This window comes from Pelophylax lessonae (genome assembly GCF_965119305.1).
Source record: "Pelophylax lessonae genome assembly, chromosome: 1".
Taxonomy (NCBI): domain Eukaryota; kingdom Metazoa; phylum Chordata; class Amphibia; order Anura; family Ranidae; genus Pelophylax; species Pelophylax lessonae.
In genome coordinates, this window is record NC_138768.1 from 727656776 (window position 1) to 727679522 (window position 22747).

The 22747-nt window shown below is 46.7% G+C and overlaps 1 protein-coding gene across 1 annotated transcript in view; it reads right to left on the reverse strand.

Annotated features, from left to right (window-relative positions):
* Positions 1-22747, reverse strand: part of PCM1 (pericentriolar material 1) — a 311695-nt gene that overhangs the window by 195816 nt on the left and 93132 nt on the right. The window contains exons 8-10 of the mRNA XM_082243082.1: positions 7390-7499; positions 6941-7157; positions 5289-5460 (exon numbers count right to left, since the gene is read on the reverse strand). Coding sequence (XP_082099208.1) covers positions 5289-5460; positions 6941-7157; positions 7390-7499 — 499 coding nt within the window. The remainder of the gene's footprint in view (positions 1-5288; positions 5461-6940; positions 7158-7389; positions 7500-22747) is intronic.

Genomic DNA, 22747 nt, shown 5'->3' on the forward strand with positions numbered 1-22747 from the left:
TCTCCTGGACTCAAGGAGGCCACCACCAAACGGAGAGACTCCATACGGAACTTCCGAACACGCACGAAGCGGTTCAGCGCTTTCAGGTCCAGAATAGGACGCACTTTGCCCTCCTTTCTGGGCACAGTGAACAGATTTGAATAAAACCCCTGAAATCTGTCCCAATGAGGCACCGGGACCATCACCCCCTGGGCAAGAAGGTCCTGCAGACGCCCCGGAGGCAAATGAAGATTTGAGGGGAAAATCTGTCCGCTGGCCGGGAAAGGAATTCGATCTTGTATCCCGATCTAACAATTTCCAGAACCCACTTGTCCAATATCCGGAGCAGCCAAGATTGGAGGAAACCGCGCAAACGTCCCCCCACCCCTGAAATGGGTGAGGGCGCCCCTTCAGGCAGAGGCGGATTGACCCGCCGAGCCGGCATTGCCGGACTTCTGCTTACCCACCCAGGGCTTCTTCTGACTTTCCTGGGCCTTGAAGGGCTAGCCCTTGGATTGGTTCCGAAAGGCACGAAAGGACCCCTGAGTGGATCTAGGCGCAGAACCCCGCTTGCCTCGAAAAGGACTTGTTCTTCGGGTTCTGGGGCAGCATGGTGCTCTTGCCCCCCGTGACGCCTTGAACCAGGGTATCCAATGCCTCGCCAAAAAGGCGAGAGCCAGCATAGGGAAAATCAGCAACTGTTTTCCGCGAGGACTGGTCAGCCGACCAGCTCTTCAGCCATATCAGTCGCCGGTTTAGTACCGAGACACTAGAGAGGCGTGCTACTAAAGGTGCCTCATTCAAGGCCGCATCACACAGATATACATGATTCCCTGGTGGATTTGATCCACCATTTCCAGCCGGGCAGGCGGATCATCATCAGACACGAGGTTGCTCCTAAGCACCTTAGTCCAATCAGCCACCGCCTGAGCCACCAAAACGGTTGCGAAAACGGGTCTGAGCAACGAGCCCGCCTCCGTATAGGAGTGGCGGACCAGAGACTCCAGCCGTCGGTCCGTGGGATCCCGGAAAATCGGGGTATCCTCAGAAGGAAACAAGGTAGCCTTGTTTAACATGGCCACAGTGTGATCTACCTGTGGAGGCACAAACCATCGTGATTCCGTAGCTGGTGCAAAAGGATAAAGCAATTTGAACCGACTAGGCACCAGGAATGGACGTTTTAACGTGCGCCACATTTCATTAACAGTGTAATGAAACTCAGCAGGGCAGGGAAAAACCTGCGCTGACTTGCGGGTACTGTGCGTCCCAAATGAGGACACAACGCCCGGAGGACAGGGCTCATCCTCCAAATGTAGTGTTTCCTTAACAGAAACAATTAATTCATCCATGGTCCCCTGCTCCTCAGGCGACCCCGGGGAAGAGGTATCAACCCCTTCCACCTCTGCCTCCCCCTCAGACCCCAGCAGGTCCAAGGATGAGCGAGACCCTGAAAAGGGCACGCTCGCAGCAGCCATATCACCATCTGAATCAGAAGAGAGAGACAATCTGGGCCTCTTTTTAGCAGCACGTTCAGCCATCAGCATTTCCATGTTTGACACCAAGGTCGCCACTACAGCGGCCAAATCAGGTCTCAGAGGGGCCACAGGAGAACTGGGGACCCCCACCAGAGCTGGGGGGAATTTGCTGTCCTGAGAATCCATTGCTCAAGGTGACAAAAAAACAACAGTGCAATAAAGTTAGTACTGTCCCTTTAAGAGCGCCGCTGAGTGCGCAGCCCACCGCTTCAGCTACAGTGACAAAGACCCCCAAACAGGAGAGAAAAAAACTGAGCCAGATATGACAATACAGAAAGATATTGAGAGCAATAACCTGCAGAGCCCCGCAGAGTGTTGCCACCGAGTGTCCTGCTTCAGAGGAAAAGGAAGTGCTGCTAGAGTAGGCTGAACTTATAGGCTGCATGACCCAGGGAAAATGGCTGCCTCATAGGATTGCATGGGAGGCTCCGCCAAAATGGCCGCCGGACATGCGGTCGGAACGATCGTTCGGCTACCGCAAAATGGCAGCGGATGGCGCCAAAAACAGCATGTAGATTGCCCATAGAGAAGCCAAACATGCCTGCCCATACCTAAAATGGCGGACCGCGTGGATTTACCCCACTGCGGCCGCCACACACACAGTCTGCACCCCCAACAAGCACCAAAGTGACACGGGGAAGGGGACCCCCAAAAACATATAGCACCGCAGCGCATGCTCAAGCGATCCCCGCAGAGACCGCATCAGGGAGTCACACAGGTACAGACATGGGGGACACACAGCAACACAGGACTGCCACCCCAGACAGAGGCCCCACACAGAAGTACTTACCTGTACCAGATGGCGTGGGGTGCCTCTGTTAACGGAAAGCCGCTGTCCTCATATGACAGGGAGTGCCGTTTGCCAGGGACATGACACTGCAGCATCGCAGATGTGCCCTGTGAGGTAGCCACCTCACGGCTGCATCCCTGCTGCGAACAGGGATGGGTCGTTCATAGTGCCAGGGCGAACCATAGCCGAACGCTCGATGGCGGGCTGGGGGTCCATCTGACCCTCTGCCCTGGGGAACCAGGGCGGTCAGTCCGAATCCCAGCACCGCATGATCCATCTTCATTTGAAGAATCGACTAAAACTAAAGCTGACAAAATAAACAGCTAGTAAAGTAAGAGAAAACTGACATTTTCAAAAGAAAATCAAATAAAAAAAGATTAGATAGGCTGAGACTGTAGCCCCAGCACTCCTGACGCTAGGCAGATTAAAACTGAGTTGGGAGTAGTCACTGCAGGGGGGTATTGACCAGATGGGACAGCCCCCATGGGTGTGTATATGCAAATGCCTTTGTTCTTTTGACTAAGTCTTTATGCCTAGCTACTCCTGCGGAGCGGAAGTCAATACCCAACAGTGATGACTTAGAGGAGGCGGCGACTTAAAAAGATGAGAGAGGCCTGTAATTTTCATCATAGGTATACTTCAACTATGAGAGACAGAATGGGGGGAAAGAATCCAGGAAATCACATTGTAGGATTTCTAATGAATTGGTAAATTCCTCGGTAAATAAGTATTTGATCACCTAAAAACAGGCAAGATTTCTGTCTCTCACAGACCTGTAACTTGTTCTTTAAGAGGCTCCTCTGTCCTCCACTCATTACCTGTATTAATAGCAACTGTTTGAACTTCTCAGTATAAAAGACACCTGTTCACAACCTCAAACAGTCACACTCCAAACTCCACTATGGCCAAGACCAAAGAGCTGTCGAAGGACACCAGAAACATTTTAGACCTGCACCAGGCTGGGAAGACAGAATCTGCAATGAGCAAGCAGCTTGGTGTGAAGAAATCAACTGTGGGAGCAATTATTAGAAAATGGAAGACATACAAGACCACTGATAATCTCCATCGATCTGGGGCTCCACCCAAGATCTCACCCCATGGGGTCAAAATGATCACAAGAACAGTGAACAAAAATCCCAGAACCACACGTGGGGGGGATGACCTAGTGAATGACCTGCAGAGAGCAGGGCCCAAAGTAACAAAGGCTACCATCAGTAACACACTACGCTGCCAGGGACTCAAATCCTGCAGTGCCAGACGTGTCCCCCTGCTTAAGCCAGGACATGTCCGGGCCCGTCTGAAGTTTGCTAGAGAGCATTTGGATGATCCAGAAGAGGATTGGGAGAATGTCATATGGTCATATGAAACTAAAGTAGAACTTTTTGGTAAAAACTCAGCTTGTCATGTTTGGAGGAGAAAGAATGCTGAGTTGCATCCAAAGAAGACCATACCTACTGTGAAGCAAGGGGGTGGAAACATCATGCTTTGGGGCTGTTTTTTTTACAAAAGGACCAGGACGACTGATCCGTGCAAAGGAAAGAATGAATGGGGCAATGTATCGTGGGATTTTGAGTGAAAACCTCCCATCAGCAAGGGCATTGAAGATGAACTGTGGCTGGGTCTTTCAGCATGACAATGATCCCAAACACACCGCCCGGGCAACGAAGGAGTGGCTTATCTCAGTTCTCACAGGGGAGGAAGGGATGTATTCTATGTCTCTGCACAGCCGGCAAAAGAATCCCTCTCTTCCCCTAGTAAAAGCAGCACACTGTGTACACAAAAACACTGGCTAAGCACACGTGTAACCCTTTGATTGCCCTAGAAGTTTAACCCCTTCCCAACCAGTGTCATTAGTACAGTGACAGTGCATATTTTTTGCACAGATCACTGTATTAGTGTCACTGGTTCGTGCAAAATTTCAAAAGTGTCAGTTAGTTAGTGTCCAATTGACTGCCGCAACATCGCAGTCCTGCTATAAGTCGCTAATCGCCGCCATTACAAGTATAAAAAAAAATGAAAGTTACATAGATGTATCCAATAGTTTGGACACTAGAACGTTTGGGTAAACCAATAAATATATACACTTATTGGGAGTGTTTTTTTTTTTTTTTACCAAAAACATGCAGAATACATATTGGCCTAAAATTATGAAGGAATGGGATTTAAATTTTTTTTTTTTTTTATTGGATGTGTTTTATAGCAGAAAAGTAAAACAAAGTTTTATTTTTTTTTCTTCAAAATGGTCGGTCTTTTTTTTTTGTTTATAGTACAAAACATAAAAAAATGCAGAGGTGATCAAATACTAGCAAAAGAAAGCTATTTGTGGGGGAAAAATTACCTATTTTATTTGGGTACAGCTTTGCATGACCGTGCGATTGTCAAAGTAACGCAGTGCCTTATCGCAAAAAAAAAAAAAAAAAGGCCTGGTCATGAAGGAGGGTGTTAAATCTTCTGGAGGTCAAGTGGTTAAGAAATTAAACCTCCCCACTGCAGAGATGAATCCTCTTTACATGTGAATAGAAACAGAGAAAGTGAAGGAAAAAAAAAAAATAAAATAATCTGAGTTGCCACTAGAACAGGAACAGAGGGGAAAGCTTCCTATAGGCACACTTGTTTAGTTGAAAATGGTGTAAGATAATTCCCTTTACTACAGGACACAAAGTGAAGGGAAATCTCCCTAGCAGGATACAGATGGCATATGGGGAAAAAAAATCCTAATGGGAGGTTTTAAAGACTCCTTACGTTGTCAAAAAAATTGGCTTTTTTGGCTTCTATATACTTTACAGCAATAAGGTTACATAATGTACCTTTATCTGGAGACACTGACAACTTATTCACTTGTTATTCAATAATGTAAAAACGATTTTACTAAATTAAAAGGCCTGTTTGAAACATTTAAGAGTATTGATTTTTAGTAAGCTATATATGCACAACAGCAAAAATTATAATTGTGACATTTTGCAATAAGAAATAGGAAAACTTACTTTAGCTTTTCTGCTGGATTTTGATTTTCTTCATCTTCACTATCATTCATAGAATTAGCAGAAGGGAAAGCAGCCACTGCTGCAGGGCTATTTGCTGCCCTATTGTCAGAGGTCTGTGGAGCAGAAGCAGCTGAACTTATGCTCCTTTGATCCACACCCCTTTGAGGGGAGCCTGTTAAAAGAACGAAATGGAGAAAATCAAAACAAAAGTAATGGAGAAATACAAAAACTGCAGCACAGCAGAGGGCACACATTAAGGCATATTTGACACTGCCTCGACTAAGTTGGGATCGGACATGTGAAATCCAATGTTAGTCAACGAGAGCTGTCTTAATTAGCACTACTGAAGTCACTCTAACTTTAGAAACGGTTCCTGTATTACTTCAAGGTGACTTTTATCAGACTTTAGCGAAAGTCACCTCAAAGTCTTATCCTCATCTATATTGACTGTGACCTGTGTTGTGCGACTTTCAGGTCGCAGTAGTGTGAACCGACTCTAAAGGTGACACAATTAACGAGAAACGTTTTATTCCAACCTTAAAAATCTTGAATAAAGATAGAGAGAAAAAAACTAAAAAAGGACTTAAATAGTGTACTACAACCCATCTCCTAGAGAATAGACAGTGGTTAGGATAAGGGGTATAGCTAGCAGAGGAGACACGACTTCCTCCAGGCAAGGCATACCTACTTATGGCCCAGAGAAAAGTGGTATCACCTAAAAAACGACTGAAGAAAAAATTGCAGAGCAGCAGAAAACTAGCTAAAGACAACAATTTTTTTTTAAAACAAATAAGAAGTGGTGTACCAAGCTGTCCACAAGCCTATATGCAAACTACAGGTGTCTTACTAGTATAGTATATTAAAGCATTAATACAGTGCACAAGATTTGCACCTGTACTATAAGCAGCACAAAGCTACAACTGAAATAGAAGAGAAAACTCGTGTTGTTTTACAAGGGAGCTAGAAACAGGAAAGTCTTGACCTAAAAGCAAGAGTTGAAATATACTATTGGAAGATAATTTGACATGTCCAGCTTCCAAACAAATGCTGTTCTAGAAAAAAAATCACAATTGATATTTTTAAAAGTGCTTGTAAACCTGTCATGATACCTGAACAAAGCACAGAGCTGGAGTATTTACTTAATTCTCTGCAAAGCTCTAAGTGTCGTTGTTCACTGGTTTTCATTCCTCTGTTATCAGCATCACCTCAGAGGTTTTCCCAAGCACAAGATACATTTGTGATGGGGGGGGAGATAAGCACACAGCTGGTCTATTCAGGACACAGCTCTGTATATTTCTATTAGTTCCTGAGCCATGTGTGAAGGGGAAGGGGGGTCCATCCCCTTTTACCAATTAGCGCTCACACAGTTTACAAAAGCTCTAACTGCAGCTCTTCACCTCCTCCTCCATGATACTGACAGATGCAGAAGGATTTTCAGCACTTGATGTAGAGAAGAGAGGACTGCAGATAAACAAGTAAAACCTATGTAGGAAGATGTGTCCCATCTCGGTTTATCTGAAGCTACTCACTTCACTGGGTATATGAGAGTGTTTACAACCACTTTTCTGCTGTGCCACTGTTTTATTATGTCCCATTTTTTGTGTTTGCCTGACCACAAAAAAATAACATTCATTATGAATTTCTTTACTCACATGCAGTGTTATTTAAATGGTGATCCTGTAGTGTGTGGTGTTCTCCTAAAATAGAGTCCGTTTTCTGTTTCTTTTCCAACAGTACCCCGACTTTACTAAAGAGCGGGGTTCTGTCCTCTAAAACTGGTTCAGAAATAGACGAGTTTAAACTTCGAGAAACCTCTCTTGTAAGGGAGAGGCTCTCTGCTTGCCTTCTATTATCAGGTACTGGAGGACTCTAAAAGTAAAAAAAAAAAATGAAAAGAAAAAACGCAGGTCACAAATACAAGCCAACAGAAATAAATACCAATATCCAAATACAGTCAGTCAATCTAAACAACATTTTAGGTTTAAGACAAGAAAAAAAAAAAAAGAAGCTTGTAATACCAGAGCAATATTTGAAAAATTTAAGTCCTAAAACATTAGCAATGAGAGACATTTTATCCTGTACAGAAACATATCCATCTTACCTGAACATCATGCAGCTGGTTATGAAAACGCTGGATCAGGTCATTCAATTCTTCATTTAGCTCTGATGTTAAGCTCAGTCCAGACACGCTGCCAGTAGTCTCTGTAACAACTTCAAAGAAAAACCATTTTATATATATATATATTATATATATATATATATATATATATATATATATATACACACACATACATACACACATATACATACACACACACACACACATTCTTCATATATAAACAAACACATACATACATGCACACACACACTAATTCCACTAAGGACTACAGTAATCCCCCGCTCCATCGCGGTTCAGTTTTTGCGGTCCCGGTAATTCGCGTTTTTTTTTGTAATGTTATTTTACTATATAAATCATTAAAAATTGAATATTTTTGTGTTTTCCATAGCTCTTGCTATGTCTCTCAGTATCTTTTATGTGTTTAAATGAGTTTCTATTGTTTTAAAAGTGTGTTTAAAGACCTTAAAATGCTTCTACACGTACAGTGACAGTAAAATAAACATGCCGACAATGCATTTTAATAGGGTTTTTCTATTTCGCAGAATTTCACTTTTCGCGGCTGGGTCCGGAACGTAACCCCCGCAATGGAGGGGGGTTTACTGTATTTGTATTTAAAAAAAACTCAGAATGATTTTTGAATTTTTCAGGTCAATGGCTCAGAAAAGGCGTTCGTTTAGCAACCAGAAAAAAAACTGGATTTTTGACTTACCGTAAAAAAAAATTTTCTCTGAAGTTCATTGAAAAGACGCAGCTCCATATTCTTCTTGACCATTGGGACGATCCAAAGCAGTGTTGGAATGTAAAATGCAAAGAACGTAATTCTCCAAAGGCTAAACCTAGCAAACCAGGTAGCATGGAGCTCAACTAGAAACAACATACACCCTCAAAGAGAATCTATTCCCTTTTAGACAGCAGTCTGCAAAACCTTGCGGCCAAAAGAGGAATCCGAAGATGCCAACACATCTACCTTGTGGAATTTTGTGAACGTGTGCACTGACGACCAAGTTGCGCCTTGCAAACTTGCATAACTGAGGCCTGATGGCAAAAAGCCCAAGAGGCACTCAGCGCCCTAGTAGAATGTGCCTTAACAGGGAAAGGTGGAACCAGACCCTTCAGTGAATAAGCCTTTACCACCGTCTGCCTAATCCATCTGGATATGGTGGCAGCCAATCCCTTTCAAGGTCCTTTGGTGAGGACAAAGAGTCTGATTTCCTGAAAGATTCAGTAGCCGCCAGGTAAACTAAATGCCTGAACCACATCCAAAGAATGCAAAGCAATTTCCTTAGAATGCTTGGGCTTAGGACAGAGTGAAGGTGGCACAATGTCTTCATTCAGATGAAAATCAGAAACCACCTTTAGGAAGAAACAACTAATGAGGTTGAAGTACCACTTTATCTCTGTGGACCACCAGATAAGGTGAATGGCAAGACAGCGCTGCCAAATCAGATACTCTGCGGGCAGAAGTAGAAGGCACCAAAAAGGCATCCTTCTGAGACAATGTAAGCAGAGGAATCTCCCTAACGTTCTCAAAAGGAGGTTTTTATAGAACAGACAATACCAAACTAGGATCCCACGGAGGAAGCAGCAAACGCCTCGGGGGAGCCATATGGGGAACCCCTTGTATAAAAGTGCATATCAAGGCATGCGTAGCTAAAGGGTCTTGGAAAAATACAGCCAAAGCTGACACTTGGCCTTTGATAGTGCCCAAAGCCAACCGCTGTTCAACCCCTTTTTGAAGAACGATCAAAATCCTAGCCACTGAAAAAAGGCGAGGATGCACCTTCAGCGATTCACACCATGACATGTACGATTTCCACGTTCGATGATAGATCTTCCTGGAAGTAGGTTTTTTGGCCTTCAACAGTGTAGGAATCACAGAATCAGAAAGACCTCTATCCTTCAATACCTGCCTTAACAGCCACGCAGTTAAAGCCAGCGACTGTAAAGTAGGATGGAAGATCGGCCCTTGAGACAGCAGATCTTCCCTGAGAGGAAGACTTCAAGGAGCATCGGCGACCAACCTTATTCTGCACAGAAGCCTCAGCAGGAGTTTCAGTAGAGGGAACACATAGATCAGCCGTTGTCATTTGACTCATTAGTGTTACAAGGTCCCAGGTGTGAATGGGGAGCAGGTGTGTTAAATTTGGTTTTATCGCTCTCTCTCTCTCATACTGGTCACTGGAAGTTCAACATGGCACCTCATGGCAAAGAACTCTGAAGATCTGAAAAGAAGAAGTGTTGCTCCATATGAAGATGGCCTAGGCTATAACATGACTCCCATGACCCTGAAACTGAGCTGCAGCACGGTGGCCAAGAACATACAGCGGATTAACAAGGCAGGTTCCATGTAGAACAGGCCTCGCCATGGTCGACCAAAGAGGTTTAGCGCAAGTGCTCAGCGTCATATCCAGAGGTTGTCTTTGGGAAATAGACATATGAGTGCTGTCAGCATTGCTGCAGAGGTGGAAGGGGGTCAGCCTGTCTGTGCTCAGACCATAAGCCCCACACTGCATCAAATTGGTCTGCATGGCTGTCATCCCAGAAAGAAGCCTCTTCTGAAGCTGATGCAAAAGAATGCCCGTAAACAGTTTGCTGAAGACAAGCAGACTAAAGACTTGGATTACTGGAACCATGTCCTGTGGTCTGAAGAGACCAAGATAAACTTATTTGGTTCAGATGGTGTCAAGCGTGTGTGTGGTGGCAACCAGGTGAGTACAAAGACAAGTGTGTCTTGCCTAGAGTCAAGCATGGTGGTGGGAGTGTCATGGTCTGGGGCTGCATGAGTGCTGCCAGCACTGGGGAGCTACAGTTTATTTAGGGAACCTTGAATGTCAACATGTACTGTGACATACTGAAGCAGGGCATGATCCCCTTCCTTCAGAGACTGGGCCGCAGGGCAGTATTGAAACACTTTAACGACCCAAAACACACCTTGGTAAAGAAGCTGAGGGTTAAGGTGATGGACTGGCCAAGCATGTTTCAAACGGAAGGTGGCGGAGCGCAAGGTCTTCAACATTTACCAGTCCTGTGATGTTGTCATGGAGGAGTGGAAGCAGAATCCAGTGGAAACCTGTGAAGCTCTGGTGAACTCCATGCCCAAGAGGGTTAAGGAAGTGCTGGAAAATAATGGTGGCCACACAAAATATTGACACTTTTGGCCCAATTTGGATATGTTCACTTGGGGGTGTACTCACTTTTGTTGCCAGTGGTTTAGACATTTATTGGCTGTGTGTTAAGTAATTTTAAGGGGACAGCAAATTTACACAGTAGCTTTGTGAGATACTGTAATATGTATTAAATTGGATTCATTTGTTGTATTTGGATGAGAGCGGCGCGGTAGTCTTTGACCCTTGGGTAATCAGCCAATTCTTTTTACATTAATGTATTTTATTATTATAAAGAAATGCACCACATATGAGATGGAAACTTATTGCAATAGTTACATAGTTAGTCAGGTTGAAAAAAGACACAAGTCCATCTGGCTCAACCAATAGCAATAAAAAAAAAAAGAAAAACAGTAATGAAAACCCAATCAAACAATCCCATATACCTGCAATTGATCCAGAGGAAGGCCAAAAAACACCAGCAAAGCATGATCCAATTTGCTACAGCAGGGGGAAAAAAAATTCCTTCCTGATCCCCCGAGAGGCAATCTGATATTCCCTGGATCAACTTAACCTATAATGATTAGTACCCACTTATATTAAGTCGACCCAGGAAAGACTCCAGGCCTTTTTTAAAGCAATCTAGTGAGCTAGCCAGAACCACCTATGGAGGGAATCTATTCCACATTTGCACAGCTTTTACGGTGAAGAAACCTTTCCATATTTGGAGACGAAATCAGTTTTCCTCTAGACGTAAAGAGTGCCCCCCTTGTCTTCTGTGTTGACCTTAAAGTGAACAACTCAACACCAAGTTCACTATATGGACCCCTTATGTATTTATACATGTGGATCATCTCCTCTAATCTTTTCTCATAGCTGAGCTCCTCCATGCCTCTTATCAATTTGGTTGCCCTTCGCTGAACTTCCTCCATTTCCCCCGATATCCTTTTTAAGAACTGGTGCCCAAAACTGAACTGCATATTCCAGATGAGGTCTTACTAATGATTTGTACAGGGGTAAAATGATATCTCTCTCTCTGGAGTCCATGCCTTTGTTAATACAAGAAAGGACTTTGCTTGCTTTCGAAACCACAGCACGGCATTGCATGCTATCAAGCTTATTATCTATCAGAACACCCAGATCCTTCTCCACTATGGATTCCCCCAGTTCTACTCCGCCTAGTATGCATGATAAATGCATATTCTTAGCCCCCAAGTGCATAACTTCACATTTAGCAACATTAAACCTCATTTGCCACATAGTTGCCCAATGAAACAGTGCATTAAGGTCAGCTTGTAAGTTAGAGACATCCTGTAAGGAAGTTATTCCACTGCAAAGCTAGGTGTCATCTGCAAAGACTGAAATGGTACTTTTAATCCCAGACCCTATATATCATTTATAAAAGGTATTAAAAAGTAAGGGTCCCATCACTGAGCCTTGGGGTACAACACTGATAACCTTAGACCATTCAGAGTAAGAATCATTAACCAATACTCTCTGAATTCTATCTTTTAGCCAATTTTCTATCCATTTGCAAACTGATCTTTCCAAGCCTGTAGACTTTACACATTAGCTGTGTGTGTGGGGAACTGTGTCAAACGCTTTTGCAAGATCCAAGTATACTATTTCCACAGCCACCCCTCTGTCCAAGGTTGTACTTACCTCCTCATAAAAAAAAAAAAACGGAATTTTTGTAAAATCTTACCTGTAAAATTCCTTTCTCTGAGTCCTCCGACAGTCGCCGCCTCTCCATATTCGTCACTATGGGGTAATTGACCTTTGCTCCGTAGGAGTGGCTAGGCAACAGAATATGTCAATATTAAAGCCTTTAACATATCCCACCCCCAGGGGGTGGTCCCCTCAGTCAATACCCTCCTGCTTCCTGTATCCATACCTCAGTTTCAGTAGAATAGCAGTAGAGTACATAAACCCCAAAAGAGGGGTGGGGGCGGCGACTGTCGGAGGACTCAGAGAAAGGAATTTTACAGGTAAGATTTTACAAAAATTCCGTTTTCTCTTACGTCCTCCGACAGTCGCCGCCTCTCCATATTCGTCACTATGGGGACGTCCCAAAGCAGTGTATACATGAGGGGTGGGAAACGCAGCCGCGCCTAAGGCAACGCAGGACCCACAGTAGAGAAAGGAACCTTACCAAAGGAAGGAAACCAGCTGGGCAGCATGAAAAAAACTTTGCTCAACAGGAGCAACAACCCAGGAAGAACCAATAACCTAGGGATAAAAACATCCCAAACAGTCAAGGGCCCAAAAAAAAAAAAACAAGGGACCCTAAGGTACTGCTGCACTAAGAACCTTGCGGCCAAAGGAAGCATCTGCCGATGCCTGAACATCCATTTTGTAGAACTTTGAGAAGGTGTGAACGGACGACCAAGTCGCCGCCTTACACACCTGGGCCACAGAAGCCCGATGATGACAGGCCCAAGACGTACTCCGAGATCTGGTAGAGTGCGCCTTCACAGGCATAGGGGGAACCTTTCCCTTCAAAGCATATGCCTGCTCAATAGTCTGTCTGAACCATTTGGCGATGGTAGAAGCCGACGCCGCCAAGCCCTTCCGAGGTCCCTCAGGAAGGACAAAGAGAGAATCCGTCTTGCGAAAAGATTTAGTCGCTGACAGGTAAACCCTGATCGCCTGAACAACATCCAAGGAATGTAAGGCCACCTCCTTTGGATGCTTAGGCTTCCCGCAAAGTGAAGGCAAGACAATATCCTCATTGAGGTGAAATTCCGAGATCCTTTTCGGAAGAAAAGAAGGATTAGGGTCGCAAGACCACCTTATCCAAGTGAAGCACCAGATACGGAGACCTGCAGGACAAGGCTGCCAGCTCCGACACTCTGCGAGCCGAAGTGATCGCCACTAAAAAAGCGACCTTCTTAGACAACAGAAGCAATGAGATCTCCCTGATCTTTTCAAAGGGAGCATGTTGTAACACGGACAGAACAAGGTTCAAGTCCCACGGAGGCAAAGGCTCCCTCCGAGGAGGGACCAGGTGTCGCACCCCTTGAACAAAAGGTGCTGACCAAAGAATTAGACGCCACAGGGCGTTGAAAAAGAACGGCCAGCGCAGAAATCTGACCCTTAATCGTGGCCAACGCCAAACGCTGGTCCACACCCGTTTGAAGGAAAGACAACACCCTAGACAACGAGTATGAGCGGGGGGAATACCCCCTGGACTCACACCAGGCGAAATAGGCCTTCCAAGTACGGTAATAAATCTTCCCCGAAGAGGCCTTTCTAGCGTTGATCAAAGTATGAATGACCTCCGGGGAGAGACCCCTATCCTTCAGGACCTCGGTTTCAACAGCCAGGCCGTCAAAGCCAGCGACTGTAAAGCAGGATGGAATATCGGTCCTTGAGACAGAAGATCTGCTCGAAGAGGCAGACGCCATGGAGCGTCGACCGCCAGATTCACGAGGTCTGCGTACCAAGACCGGCGGGGCCAGTCTGGCGCCACCAGAATCACCGTGAGCGGTTCCGAGGACAACCTGCGAAGGAACCGGGATAGCAACTGAATTGGTGGGAATGCATACATCAGTCGATACTGATGCCACGGAGCCACTAACGCGCCTGACGCGTCCGCCCGAGGATCGTGCGTCCTTGCCACGAACCTTCCCACCTTGTAGTTCAGACGAGACGTGAACAGGTCCACATCTGGGAGACCACACTTCGCGCACAACATCTGGAAGACATCCGGGTGGAGCGACCATTCCCCCTGGTCCAGAGTCTGGCGACTCAGATAATCCGCTTGCCAGGTCTCCACCCCCGGAATGTGAACTGCCGTTATCGCCGGGACGTGCGTCACGGCCCAAGACAGAATGTCGGCTACTTTCTGAGCCGCTCGGGCGCTCCTGGTGCCCCCTTGGTGGTTGATGTAGGCCACCGCTGTGGCATTGTCCGTCTGCACCCGAACCGGACGGCCCTGAAGCTTGTCCGTCCAATGTCGAAGGCAGAGATTTATCGCCCGCAATTCCAGAATGTTGATCGGAAGGGAGGACTCCCCCTCCGACCAAGTACCCTGGGCGGACAGAACGCCCAGAACACCATCCCAGCCCGACAGGCTGGCATCCGTGGTGATCACCGTCCACGAAAGCGGACGAAAAGACTTGCCCCCCCGACACCGCCGGGGACTGCAGCCACCAAAGAAGATTCCTTGTGGTGCGAGGACTCAACGAGATCTGAAGATCCAGAGAAAGTGGTCGCCCGTCCCACCTGGACAGGATCTCCGCCTGGAGACCCCTCGTGTGAAACTGGGCAAAGGGAATCGCCTCGAAGGCCGAGACCATCAAACCTAAACACCTCATGCCCGTCCGGAGGGATGAGCACGGAACGTCCCGAAGGGACCTGACTTTGTCCTGAAGTGTCCTGAGCTTGTCTTCCTGTAGGAAGACCTTCGCCTGAACAGAGTCCAGGATCATTCCCAGGTAGGGAAGACGAACCGATGGGCACAGCGTCGATTTTGGGACGTTTATCGTCCAACCAAACTCCTGCAGAGTCTGCATTGTGACGGACAGGTCCCTCACCAGACCCTGACTGGTTGCAGACCGAACCAGAATGTCGTCCAGATACCCCAGGATTGAGATACCCTGGGCTCTCAATAAGGCCAGAACCTGTGCAAGCACCTTGGTGAACACCCGCGGAGCCGAAGCGAGACCAAAAGGCAGCGCCACGAATTGGTAATGATCCTCCGCAATGGCGAATCGAAGGTACCTCATGAATTCTCCCGGAACTAGAGCAGCCACCACCGACCGCAGGGATTCCATGCGGAACTTGCGAACCCGCACAAAGCGGTTTAGAGCTTTTAAGTCCAGAATTGGACGTACCTTGCCCTCCTTCCTGGGCACAGTGAACAGATTTGAATAAAACCCCCGAAATCTGTCCCGATGAGGTACCGGAACCACCACTCCCTGAGCCCGCAGGTCTCGCACCGCCAGGTGCAGATCCCGCAAACGCTCCGGAGACAGTTGAAGATTTGAGGGAAAAAACCTGTTCGCCGGCCGAGATAGGAACTCGATCTTGTACCCGGACCGAACAATCTCCTGAACCCACCTGTCCCGAATGCGGGCCAGCCAGGGTTGAGAAAAACCGAGAAAACGTCCCCCCACCCCAGAACTGGGTGAGGGCGTCCCTTCAGGCGCATTGTTATGGGCAGCGGACCCAGACTGGCCGGACTTCTGCTTACCTGTCCACGGCTTCTTTTGGGAGCCCTGACCTTTGAAGGGCTTGCCCTTATAGTGCGACCGAAAGGCACGAAAAGACCCCTGAGAGGGCCTAAACGAAGCATGCTTCTTACCTTGAGCACCCTTAGCCTTGTGAGACTGGGGCAAGAGCGTGCTCTTACCCCCAGAGATCCCCTTAATCAGCGTATCCAGGGAGTCGCCAAAAAGGCGAGATCCCGTATAAGGCAGATTAGATAAAGTTTTGCGAGAAGATTGGTCCACAGACCAACATTTCAGCCAAATCAAGCGGCGTGTCAACACCGCCACGCTGTGCACACGTGCAGCCAAAGGAATTACATCTAATTCCGCATCACACAAATACATGACACCCTGATGAATTTGATCCACCATAGCAAACGTTGTCGGCGGGGCAGAATCAGCCACCAGGACGTGCCTGAGCACCTGCGTCCAATCCGCGACAGCCTGGGCTGCCATAAGGGAAGCAAAAATAACTTCAAGCATGGAACCGTTAACTGAATAAGTATGGCGGGCAAGAGACTCCAGTCTCCTGTCCGTGGGGTCCCGGAACACCGGGGTATCCTCTGCCGGAATCGCAGTGGATTTATTCAAAACCGCCACCGCGTAATCCACCGGAGGTGGCACACACCACCGTTAATCAGTGGCGGGCGTGAAAGGATAACGCAGCTTGAACCTACTTGGCACAGCAAAAGGCTTTTTTAGATTGCGCCATTGTTCACTAACAGCGCGCTGAAAATCCTCAGTGCAAGGGAAAACCTGCGATGTTTTACGTCTCCGCTGCGTCCCATAAGAAGCCAGGACGGCAGGAGGACACGGTTCATCCCGCAAATGCGTTTGTTTGATAGAAGCAACCAATTCATCCATGATTGCAAGCTCTTCAGACGAGCCAGGGGGGGAATCATCAACCCCTTCAACCTCTGCCTCCCCTTCCGACCCTGCAAAGTCCAGGGACTAACGGGACCCCGATAAGGGGACCCCAGCCAAATCGCCCCCCTCAGGGGGAACAGCAGCAGCCCCTTGGCCTCCCATTAAAGTGGGAGGAAATTTGCTTTCCTGAGAATCCATGCCCCCAAAAGTTTGCAGGAGAAAAAAGGGTAACTGCCTCTTTAAAAGCGCGGCGAGCGCAGCCCACCGCACACACACACCAGCACAAGCCGACCCCCACAGGGAAAAGGATATAGGTAACCGGTCAAAATTAAGAGGTTTGTATACCAATGCCAGAAGCCTGGCCAACAAGATGGGAGAGCTGGAGCTGCTGATGTTTGAGGAGGACTTAGATTTTGTGGGGATAACTGAGACTTGGTTTGACAGCTCCCATGACTGGATGGTGACCATTCAGGGGTATTCCCTTTATCGCAGGGATAGAGAAGGTAAAAAAGGGGGAGGGGTATGTCTGTATATTAAGAACAGTATACAGGTAAATATGAGGGATGATATTAATAATGGAGCTAAGGACGAGGCAGAATCCCTATGGGTAGAGCTTCAAAGGGAAGGCACGGTGGGGAAGGTAATATTGGGCGTATGCTATAGGCCCCCCAACCAGAGGGAGGAGGGTGAGGCGGACCTAATGTTACAGATAGGATTGGCAGCAAGGATGGGAAATGTCATTATAATGGGGGACTTTAATTATCCAGATATAGACTGGGCAGAAGGAACTGCGCACTCAGCCAAGGCTAGGCAGTTCCTAAATGTTTTGCAGGACGATTTCATGGGTCAGATGGTGAATGCACCGACAAGAAACAATGCGGTACTTGACCTACTGATTACCAACAATACAGACCTGCTCAAGGATATAGAAACACGGGACAACTTAGGAAACAGTGACCATAGGTCAATTGGTTTCAGTATTAATTACAGTAATAGGAAGCACAAGGGTAATATAAGGACACTGAATTTCAAAAGAGCCAATTTCCCTAAACTGCGTTCGCTGCTAGAAAATATCAAATGGGATAGAACCCTGGGAACAAAGAACACAGAGGAAAAATGGGAGTGCTTCAAGAGGATACTTAACAAGGGGATTGGCCAGTGCATTCCAAAGGGAAATAAATTTAAAAGAGCAAAACTAAACCCTGGGTGGCTAAACTCCAACATAAAAATGTATATTAGTGCTAAAGAAAAGGCCTTCAAAAATACAAGACTGAGGGGTCATTGGCAGCATTTAAGCATTACAAAGAGTGTAATAAGAAATGTAAAGATGAAATCAGGGCGGCTAAAATAGAACACGAGAGACATATAGCGGAGGAGAGTAAAAAGAACCCCAAGAAGTTCTTTAAGTATATAAACAGTAGGAAAGCGAGGCCAGAACACATTGGCCCCATAAAAGATGACAAAGAAAATATGGCCACTGAGGACAGAGAAAAGGCGGAAGTGTTAAATAATTTCTTCTCTTCAGTCTTCACAAAAGAATCGGGGGGCTACACGAACCTTGCTTGTAAGGCCGAACTAAATAATACACCTCAGGAAGTGCCGCCATGGCTAACAGAAGATAGACTTAAGCCCCGTACACACGTACCGATGGTCGGCTTACAAATGTTCCTCTTTTCTCCCCGGGATGTCGGTGTCTGCTGAAAAGTGCAAAGACAGCACAAGGACAGCACAAGAATTTTGTCCGCCGACTGCAGAAGTGATGTCATGTAATGGTTAACTTTCCCTGTGTTTTCTATTTTCTGAGCATGCCCAGTCTTGCAAATCTGCGGTCTGTCGGCCGAATTGTGTACTGACAGGCGAACAATCGTCCGTTCTGGTGTCGGCATACAAATATTTTCATGTTTGCACGAAAGACTTTTGTCCGCGGATTGTGCGCAGACATCTGTCGGAGGCACCATACTAACACGCGTACAATCGGCAGATCCTTCGTCCACCGACGTTTGTATGCCGACGATCGGTACGTGTGTACGGGCCTTTAGAGCTAAGCTAGAGAAACTTAACAAATAAATCCCCGGGACCGGATGGCTTGCACCCGAGGGTTCTTAATGAGCTAAGCCAGGTGATTGCCAGACCATTATTCTTGATCTTTAACCACTTGCCTACAGTGCACTTTCACCCCCTTCCTGCCCAGACTGATTTTCAGCTTTCAGCGCTCTCACACTTTGACTGGGAATTACTCAGTAATGCAACACTGTACCCATACAAAAATTGTGTCCTTTTTTCACACAAATAGAGCTTTCTTTTGATGGTATTTGATCAATACTGGGTTTTTTATTTTTTGTGCTATAAATAAAAAAAAGACTGAAAATATCGTGAAAAAACGCATTTTTCTTTGTTTCTGTCATAAAATTTTGCAAATTAGTCATTTTTCTTAACAAATTTTGGCCAAAATTTATACTGCTACTTATCTTTGGTAAAAATAACCCAAGTAAGTGTATATTATTTGGTCTTTGTGAAAGTTATAGAGTCCACAAGCTATGGTGCGAATCATTGAAAATTGATCACACTTGATCACACCTGATGTACTGAAGGCCTATCTCATTTCTTGAGACACTAAAAAGTCAGGAAAGTACAAATACCCCCCAAATTACCCCTTTTTGGAAAGTAGACATTCCAAGGTATTTAATAAGGGGCATGGTGAGTTTTTTGAAGTTGTAATTTTTCCCACAATGCTTTGCAAAATGAAGATTTTTTTTTTTTTTTTACAAATTGCTGTATTAACAGGTTATTTCTCTCACACAGCACATGTATACTTGCAACTACACCCATAGGCAACATTTTAAAAATTTCTGCAGGTTACTAGCTTAGAGTTACAGAGGAGGTCTAGGGCTCAAATTATTGCTCTCGCTCTAACGATCGCGGCGATACCTCACATGTATGGTTTGAACACCGTTTACATATGTGGGCGGGACTTGCGTATGCGTTTGCTTCTGCGCGCGAGCTAACGGGGACAGGGCGCTTTAATTTTTTTTTTTTCCTATTTATTTTATTTATTATTTTTTTATTTTTACACAGTTTAAAAAAAAAAAAAAAATGTTTTGATCATTTTTATTCCTATTACAAGGAATGTAAACATCCCTTGTAATAGAAATAGGCATGACAGGTCCTCTTTATTGTGAGATCAGGGGTCAAAAAGACCTCACACCTCACAACTACACTAAAAAAGAAAAAAAAAAAGCGGCCCTTTAAACCGGTTGCTAGGCAACGTCTTTTGACGTAGCTACGGTCCTCCAAGACCATAGAGTCGAGTGAGGGCCATCTTGCCCTCACTCGACTTCCTGTCTCTGAGGATCCGGGACCGGATAGTTTTCCCCGCTGCCGGCGGGTCCGGTAAGCTGGGAAAACATCTGGGACGCGGCAGGAGGGGGGGGGGCACCTCTTCCCCTGCACCGTAAGGGTAATTCCGCTGCGAATCCGCCACTGGGACCACCCTGATCTGAAAGCCGACCGCCCGCCGTTTCAAAAAATACTGGGGTTATGGGGGCTATCTGCTGCCATAACCCCAGTATTTAGCTTTTAATGGCCGACGCATATAGTCGTTAGGCGGTCAGTAAGTGATTGCATGTATATGGCAAACAGGTGACGATGACTGATGGGGTGACAGGTGACGATGATTGATGAGGTGACAGGTGACGATGATTGACGGGGTGACAGATGACGATGATTGACGGGGTGACAGATGACAATCACTGATGGGGTGACAGGTGACGATGACTGATGGGGTGACAGGTGACGATGACTGATGGGGTGACAGGTGACGATGACTGATGGGGTGACAGGTGACGATGACTGATGGGGTGACAGGTGACAGACGATGGTCACTGATGGGTGACAGGTGACGGGCGATGGTGCACAGCGGTACTGATGGCAGTCTCTGGTGACCGGTGAACTTTAGGCTACGTTCACATGCGATTCTGCCCGCGATCCAGAAATCATTGCAAATCGCAGGGCGCCTGTGCGTTGCCCGTGATTTGCAATAGCACCCCAAACGCTGTGCGATGTTGCTGCGATTTCTGCCTGCCGAATCGCGGTAACATCGCGCAAACAACGCATGACGACCCAAAGAAACTACCTTTTTTGGGCGTCATGCGTTGTTTGCGCGATGTTACCGCGATTCGGCAGGCGGAAATGGCGGCAACATCGCACAGCGTTTGGGGTGCTATTGCAAATCACGGGCAACGCACAGGCGTCCCGCCATTTGCAATGATTTCCGGATCGCGGGCAGAATCGCTGTGATTCTGCCCGCGATCGCTGCGCTCACATGTGAACGTTATGGGTGTCAATTTCTGGGCACTGATGAGGTGACTGTTGGGTGACAGGTGACATTGGGGGGGGGCTGAGGACTGTGTGGGGACATTTATTTCTGTGCTTTTACTTTGTGACATGTGCACAGAGCAGTAACTCACTATTTTTAGCTCTGCTCTCCTCATACTGGAAACTGTATGAGGAGAGAAGAGCTAGTAACAGTGAATTACTGCTCTTTGTTTACATTTTGTGATCGGCTGTGAATGGATTCACAGCCGATCACATAGTAAACAGTCACTGTCAGTGACTGTTTACTACCGCCGGTGACAGCTGTGTTCCTACGGAACACAGTGCCACCAACATGACCGCGCTGCGCGCTCCCGATCGCGCATGCGCGGTCATCTTGTGGGCGCCTTCATTGTGATCGGCTGTGTCATTGGAACACAGCCGATCACGTGGGAAACAGCCACGCCCATTGGCTGTTTCCCCCCTGCCGGTGACGGGGGTGTCCCGGGGACACCCCGACACCAGCAGTGCAGGGCGGCGCGATCGCGTGCCTGCCCTGCTTAAAGTGCCGCCGTCATATGACGGCGGCCCAGGATAATGGTCGCTCCGCCGTCATATGACGGCGGGCGGGCGGCAAGCGGTTAAGGATAGTTTACAGACGGGTATGGTGCCAGCTGATTGGAAAAAAGCCAACGTGGTACCAATATTTAAAAAGGGGCCGAGATGTATCCCGGGTAACTATAGGCCGGTCAGCCTAACATCAGTAGTCTGCAAAATTTTGGAGGGGATGTTAAGGGACCACATACAAGACTTTAGTAATGAAAATGGTATTATAAGTAGTAATCAGCATGGATTCATGAAAAATCGTTCTTGCCAAACCAATCTATTAACCTTCTACGATGAAGTGAGCTGCCACCTAGATAAGGGAAAGCCTGTGGATGTGGTGTATCTGGACTTTGCAAAGGCCTTTGACACCGTTCCCCACAAACGCTTACTGTACAAACTAAGGAAGGTAGGTATGGACCATAAGGTGAGTACCTGGATAGAGAACTGGCTCCAGGGGAGAGTCCAGAGGGTGGTGATTAATGGGGAGTACTCGGATTGGGCGGGTGTGGAAAGTGGGGTCCCCCAGGGTTCTGTCCTGGGACCAATCCTGTTTAATTTATTCATAAATGATTTAGAGGAGGGGATATCTAGTACAATCTCAGTATTTGCAGATGATACTAAACTAGGCATGCCAATATCTTCTATGCAGGATGTGGAAACCTTGCAAGCGGACCTGAACAAAATAACGGCGTGGGCAACTACATGGCAGATGAGGTTTAATGTTGAAAAATGTAAAGTAATGCACCTGGGGGCCAGAAACCAGAAAGCAAGCTACTCACTAGGGGGGGAACCTCTGGGTGAGTCTAAGATGGAAAAGGACTTGGGGGTACTGGTAGACAACAGGCTTGGCAGTGGCATGCAATGCCAAGCCGCTGCAAGCAAAGCCAACAGAATACTGGGATGTATAAAAAAGGGGATTCACTCCAGAAATAAAGAGATTATTCTCCCGCTCTACAAGACTCTGGTCCGGCCACATCTGGAGTATGCTGTCCAGTTCTGGGCACCGGTCCTCAGGAAGGATGTGCTGGAACTGGAGAAAGTCCAGAGAAGGGCAACAAAAATGATTAGGGGAATGGAGGACATCAGCTATGAGGATAGGCTACAAGCACTGAACCTTTTCTCTCTGGAGAAGAGACGATTGAGGGGGGATATGATATCAATGTACAAATACTGTACTGGCGACCCTAGCATAAGGAACAAACTATTCAGAGAAAGGAGATACAATAAGACACGTGGCCA